The sequence below is a fragment of the Benincasa hispida genome, chromosome 1 (genome assembly GCF_009727055.1).
Source record: "Benincasa hispida cultivar B227 chromosome 1, ASM972705v1, whole genome shotgun sequence".
NCBI lineage: Eukaryota > Viridiplantae > Streptophyta > Magnoliopsida > Cucurbitales > Cucurbitaceae > Benincasa > Benincasa hispida.
In genome coordinates, this window is record NC_052349.1 from 10,511,460 (window position 1) to 10,518,733 (window position 7,274).

Here is a 7,274-nt window from a genome sequence, read left to right on the forward strand (position 1 = left end):
GCAACGGTCCCAAATAGAAAAATAAGGGAAATTATTTATACAAAATAATAAAATTTAATTTTCTTTGATAGAGGTTGACTAATAAATAGAAACTGATAGAAGTCTATCATTGATATTATGTTAGATACTGATAGAAGTCTATTAGTATCTATCGATATATTTTTTTTAATATTGTTGTAAAAAATTTGACATTTTTCAATCGATGAAAAATTTTAAAAGAAACAATTGGATGTGTGTATAAAAAAATTTTTTAAAAGAAAAAAAAGATATATATGTATAATATTTAATTAAAGACAGTATTTAAGAATTGGCCACAAAAACCAATAAGATTTTCTAGCTAAAACTTTAGACAATGCAATACCTAAAATATGGTTATCAAAAGAGTATGCATTTGCTTTCCACCAAATTTTAAAAAAAAATCCAAAATTATGGTGATTAATTATCTTCCACAATGCTACACATTTTGAAATGAACTATAATTATGACTTTTTAATATTAAGACCCCACATTTTTAAGAAGGATACGACAACCTAATGGAGCTATCAGCCAAATATATTTGAAAACAAAGGAAAAAAACAAGGTTTTATTTAGTAGGTACTTTTTGAAAATGAAAAATAGTTCATGGTTGAGATTTCACTATCAAAATATATAACAACAAATGAAACAACGATCTTAACTATACAATATCATTTAAAATTTGCATTAATAACGGAGGCTATTAATTAAATTTTCTTTTAAATGAAAGGTCGTACCATCAACTAAATAAAAATATTATCTATTATGCTTTCAAATATAATGAAAATATATCTTATGAGATCAATCCTTTTGTCTCATTGAGGTTGAATTTAGAAGTTGGTTTGGAATAATTCGTCGTTGGGTAAAATTGTTAGACAAATTACATGTAGGTGACATTTAATTTATGAAGATACATAAATAAATCCATAATATAAAACCGCCTATATATACATATATTTCAAATTTTATAATTATTTACAAATTAAAAAATTAGTTAAATTAACTTAAAGTATTTCTAAACATTATATAATCGATCCAAATAAACGTGAAGTGCTTTACAAGGATGAGCTTAAAAGAAAGATGAATTATATAATTTGTTATTGGAGCGGTGAAGAAAATGATATAAGGAAGTGAAAGTGATTGGCATGTGATTTTGTTCCTTAATTTAACCTTATCAACAAATTTCAGCTCTCTCTGTCCCTTCAATTTCTCAACCTGACGTTCATAAACCATGTGCCTTCTACAAATTACAATTCCCCTCTCTCTAGGTTCAAACTTTTTTTTATAAAATTTCCTTATTAAAAAATATATTTTGTTTCAGAAATAAAGCTTCATTTGATAATCATTTATATCCTATTTGATAACTATTTTATTTTTTATTTTTATTTTTAAAAATTAATCTTATAGATATAAACTATCACCAAATTTCTTCATTTGTTGTCTACTAACCACCAATTGTTTAAAAAACAAAGCTAAATTTTGAGAACTAAAAAAGTAACTTTTAAAAAGTTGTTTTTGTTTTTGGAATTTGGCTAAAAAATTCAATACTTAATAAAGATGCAACTTATGGTAAGAAACATAGATGATATAGGCTTAATTTAAAAAAAAAAAAATGGTTACCATTTTTTTGTTTTGATTTTTGAAAATAGTGATTGTTATGTCTCACGATTTTTAATTTTTAATTTTTAATGTTTTGTTTTGGTTTTTATATTTCATATAAAGATTTAAATTTTTTAGTCAAATTTTCAAAGACAAAAACATGTTTTTAAAAATTATTTTTTTCTAAATTTTCAATTCTTGTCTTTTAAGATTTTCAAAACGTTCTTAAAAGGTAGATACCAAAATAAAATAAACGAAAGGTTAAAAATAGTGTTCATAGACTTTGCTTAAATATTTTGTTGTTTTTTCTATGTTTTTATGAAATAAATAAAATAAATCTCTGAAAATTTCGATTGAATTAGAAATAATACATAGCATGATTAAACGATAGATAATTTATTAATACTATGCCATTAAGTCAAATATTTAGTAGAAAAATCTGAATAAGTCAATATAAAGATATGATTCATTGAAATAATAATTAAGGAAGAGTAAATGTTTGGAATTGGAATTAAAATGGAAAATAAATATTTGTCGAAAAAGATGGGAAGAGAGAGCGAGAGAGAATAGAAAAAAAATATTAATGTTGGGAAGGGAAAACCAAAATTACGGCAAATATTACGTAAAGAAAAATGGGGAAATGAAGGATAAGGAGTGGCACGTGCGAAAATGGTGGACTGTTTTGGGGCGTAAGATGGGACATCGGGAATCAGACATTCAACGCCTAAATAACCTCCATCAACGGCTTCACTAACTGACCTCTTCTTTCACATCCTAACCAAATTTAATAACCTTAATTCTCCCTTATACCAAAAAAATATGATTTAATTTTTTTAATACAATTATTTTTATAAAACTTATTTGGATCTTTGTTATTAATATTATTTTTATACCGTCCATTTTTAAATTTGGCACCAACTCTCAAGAAGAAGTGAATAGGATGTAGATGTATCATTACATTGTATCTACATATATTTATATATAGAGAAAAGTTAAAGATTTTAAAGTTTTTATATATAATAATACTTCTTTAAAATTTTAAGATTGAAATATTATATACTAATTATGACCCCAAAAATAAATAAATAAATTTGATGCAAAATTCAAAATTCAGTCAGAGTTATATCTCCAATTGAAAATTTGAAAGAAGAGAAGAAATTTGAAGGAAGAAAAAAAATAGTAAAAATAGGTAATTAAGTCAGCAGAAAGAAAGAAGAGTAGAAAATGGAAGGGAGAAATTGAGAAAAATGAAATAACCAAGTGGGGAAGGGAAGCTGTGGAGTCGAAGGATAATATGCTTGCTTTGGACGAACCTCCTTCAACCCATTTTATTTATTTTATTATTTTTTTTCTCGAGGCAACCGAATTGAATAAAATCAACACTGCTTTTGAATTCATACTCTCTATCTCATATAGTATTATTTAAGAAAAATAAAAATGTCACATTTTGATTGAGTGCTAATCGGACTTCACAAAAGATGGGTGTAGCCCAACAACAGTTTTTTCTCTCTTAATAATTGTTGGATGTGGATTTAAAATTTTACTTGTTCCTTGATAATCATTATATATATATTTTGCAATTTCCCGCATACATTATCTCAATGGTATAAAATTGTCAATGAAATTGTGGCACTGTCCCAAAATAATTTTATCCCTTTTTAGTCAAATTAAACTTGTGAGTCTAGATTTTCTTTTGATAAAATAAAGTGTATACTGGGTGTATATGTATGATAATTTTGAGGAGTGCTGTTACAATGGGGAGGATAGTTTTACATAAAATAAAATAAAATAAATTGCAAGCAAAAGTATTTCAAATTTATATTTAATAGTTATTAAAGAACCGGTAGATTTTCAAATCTATATTTAACAAATATTAAGAAATAAGCACATTTGTAGCGAGTTTATTGAATAACTTTTGGATTGGTATACCTTAATTATTCAGGTTTAGAATGACAAGTACTTAACGTTGTGTATAGAGATCATACATACGTGGAGTATTGAGAGTGAATTGAGGGAAAATATAATGAATATTTTATTTTTATGTCCATATTCTAAAAGGGAAAAATGTATAGGGAGAGTTGAGGAGTAAATCAAAACAAATGTCGAAATTAAAATCAAATCATCATCCGCCGAAAATGTTGCCTTGATTGTTCCCTAAGAAAATACAAATCCCATAATGTGAATATATATATATATATATATATATTTAATAATTGAAAGTAATTGATGACGAACTATAATTGGATGGAAAGGTAGGGAGTTCTCTATAAATAGGTCCAAACTCTTGTTCCACTAAATCCACTCCACAGGGTTGTAGTTACAGTTAAATTTGCATAGCATATCTTAAATTAAAAATTGTAATGGGACATTTCCTTTTCTTTGTCGCCATTCTCTCTGTTTCAGTTACCCCTTCCTTTTGCTTTCATCCAAAATCCTTCAATGTTTCCAAGTATCAGTCCTATGACTTAGATTGGTCCTCGGCTGTGGCCACCTGGTATGGTCCCGCTGACGGTGCCGGAAGCGATGGTATTGCTGCACTGCTATATCACTTGTCACAACTAGCTGACTCTTTAAAAACATTTAAGTCTTAATAAGTTCAGTTGAACTATATATAACTCGTAATATTGCTTTTTAGGAGGCTCGTGTGGGTATGGAAAAGCGGTGGAGCAACCGCCATTTTCGTCGTTAATTGCGGCGGGAGGCCCTTCTTTGTACAAATCTGGCAAAGCTTGTGGAGCTTGTTATCAGGTGAAGTGCTCTGGAGAAGGCGCGTGCTCAGGGAATCCAGTGACGGTGGTTATAACTGATAGTTGTCCCGGCGGCTCCTGTGCTTCTGACTCCGTCCACTTTGACCTAAGCGGCACTGCTTTTGGTGCTATGGCTGCAACTGGCCGGGCCGATGAACTTCGCAGTCTCGGTGTTTTGCACATACAACATAAAAGGTAAACATAAATAAATCAAATTTCAAATTACCTTCTGCTTTGGTACTATGTTAAATCATTTTTTACGAGATAGGGTGGAATGCAATTATCCGGGAACGTCGATCAACTTCATCGTGGACTCAGGGTCGAACTCAAACTATTTCGCAGCTCTGATAGAATATGAAGATGGAGATGGGGAGCTTGGTTCAGTGGAGCTGAAACAGGCGGTGGACTCGTACTCATGGATTCCAATGAAGCAGTCATGGGGTGCAGTTTGGAAACTGGACTATGGCTCAGCCCTTCAAGCTCCCTTCTCCCTCAGACTCACCGCCCTCGACTCCGGTAAGACCGTGGTCGCTAACAACGTGATTCCCGCCGGGTGGCAGCCTGGGCAGAGTTATAGATCAGTGGTCAACTTCGATACTTAATTAATTAATAAATATAAGTTGAGAGTTTAATTATGAGATTAGTAGAATGAAATTAAAGAAAGTTGGGGGAGCTGTGTTGTTTGTAATAACAGAGCAGTAAATCAGTTATAGTAATATTAACTACTAGGTATGAGTATGAGAGAGGCTAATTATATAGTATAAGGAAAATATGCCATGAACCGAAAGGCAACTTAATCAGTAGAGATTAAAGACTTTCTGGGTTCCTGCTGTTACATGGGTTATGTGGAAATAAATATGGTCATTTGACTTGATCTTAATTCTTAATCATACTTAGTTATATATACATTTATATATTCCCATTTGGTTTATTGACCTTATAATACACTTTTTGGTTATATTGAGACCAACCGATATGGGAAAATTAAAGCACATTGCATGTAGAACCAAAACTTTTAATTTGACTTATATTTTTTACAAAAAAGGAAAAAAGAAAAGCTTTAATTTGACTAAATTTAAAGTTTGTCGTTAATTTATTGTGACTAACACATTGGTCTAAACACATTGGTCTTTATTTATCATATTTGATGAATTTGTAGATCTCTCATTAGGCATTTTTTCAAGAAAATAAATTATAACAATATATAAAAATCATGTGGAGGCCAAAGTGGTATCAATAAACTGTGCACATAAACGAACTGGATGAGAGTAGTACTAAGTTGATGACCACTTAAAATTTCAAAAGTGCCATATTGTAATCTATTAGAAAAATGTTTAATTATAAAAAATGTCTTTAAACTTTGTACTTTGGATAAAAAAATATCCTTGAATTTTTAAAAGTGTTAAAAATACCTTTAAATTTTTAAAAGAAGAGTTAAAAAAATACCATTGTCATTAGTTTTGGATAAGACCGTTAAAGTTTTGTTTAAAAAATATATCTAAATTTTCAAAAGTTTAAAAAATACCCTTAAAGCGTAGAAAAAAGTGCAAAAGTACCCTCATGGTTAGTATATAAATAAAAAATATTAATAACTCGTTGCAAAAATAACTCAAATTAAAAAAAATTCAAATGTTTCTACTTTAGCATGACGATCAATTATTTAAAGTTTTCTTGAATTAAAAAAGAATCAATTTCAAAACAAATTATATCGATATTCTCTCTTTTTTTTATTTTTTATTTTGATACTCTTATTTTTCTCTAAGTAGTTCTTACATCAAATTTCTTAGCAACCAAAATCTTAGGTTAAAACATGAAATCCCACAAAATCTCATAAAATTTCAAAATCAAAATCTCTTTTTTTTTTTTTTTTATTATAGTCCATATATTTTAAATTTTATTTATTTATTTTCAGATAAATAAATGTCAAATAGTTAATTAAAAAAAAAAAAGCGTAAAAGGATATTGAAGAAGAGAGGGGAGAAAAAAAAAGGAAAAATAGATAAGTTTGACGATATTTATAGTTTTTATTCATATAGCAGTAATGATATATATATATATATAAGTTTAAGAGTATTTTTAAAACTTCTAAAGTTTAGAGATATTTTTAACACAAAAAAACTAATTGCTTCCACCCAAAACTAATGGAAAATGTATTTTTAAACACATTTTGGAAGTTTTAAGGATATTTTTAAAACTTTTGAAAGTATAAAGATATTTTTTATATAAAATATCAAGTTTAGGGATATTTTGAACAATTTAACCCTTAAGAAAATTATGTATAAAAAAAATAGGAAGAATCTATGATTATTAGGTATAAATTTTGAGTTATACATATGTCTCATGCAACAATTGATGAGTATATATTCATTATTTGAGATAACATTAATTTCATATGAGGAATGGTTTAATACACTAATTACTATTCAAAAAAATTAGCAAAATTTATATTTCGGTTGTTTGGGACATGTCTCTCTCTCTCTCTCTTTTTTTTTTTTTTTTTTAAATAATAATTTTTTAATAATAATAATAATAATAATGTTTGTAAAATGCCGTGTGGATAATCAAAGCATTCATACGCAAAGTGGGATGACCTATTCTCGAGAATATTTTATCACTAATTTGGTCTCACCAAAGTTTGTATTACAATTGTCCATGTTCTCAATTTTTATTTTTTTTAGAACCATGTCCTAAAGTTCATTATTAATAGCTGAACTATTGCTAAATGATGTATAAAATGCTTCATGAATACGGTAGTTTGCAAAAGAAATTAAGGTGAAGTATACCAATAATTTTTTTAGTTGGAGATGTAATTATCGTTAATTACCAATCAAAATATTTCAACTTATTTTGTTATTATTTAAAAATTGATCCAATCGACTGCACCCTACCAAAAATATCAAATGAAATAGCTTG

General features: G+C 28.0%; 1 protein-coding gene across 1 annotated transcript; it reads left to right on the forward strand.

Moving 5' to 3' along the window:
* Positions 1-3,929: 3,929 nt before the first annotated feature.
* Positions 3,930-5,104, forward strand: LOC120069123 (putative expansin-B2). The gene is made up of 3 exons (XM_039020812.1): positions 3,930-4,140; positions 4,250-4,556; positions 4,630-5,104. The coding sequence occupies exons 1-3, from the start codon at positions 3,975-3,977 to the stop codon at positions 4,961-4,963; spliced, it is 807 nt and encodes a 268-aa protein (XP_038876740.1). The 5' UTR covers positions 3,930-3,974; the 3' UTR covers positions 4,964-5,104.
* The last annotated feature ends 2,170 nt before the right edge of the window (positions 5,105-7,274 follow it).

Excerpts from the sequence above, each read along its gene's own strand:
- LOC120069123 (XM_039020812.1), top strand. The coding sequence starts at position 3,975 with ATGGGACATTTCCTTTTCTTTGTCGCCATTCTCTCTGTTTCAGTTACC. Across the intron at positions 4,141-4,249 it reads TGACGGTGCCGGAAGCGATG|GAGGCTCGTGTGGGTATGGA; the intron begins GTATTGCTGCAC and ends ATTGCTTTTTAG. Across the intron at positions 4,557-4,629 it reads TTGCACATACAACATAAAAG|GGTGGAATGCAATTATCCGG; the intron begins GTAAACATAAAT and ends TTTACGAGATAG.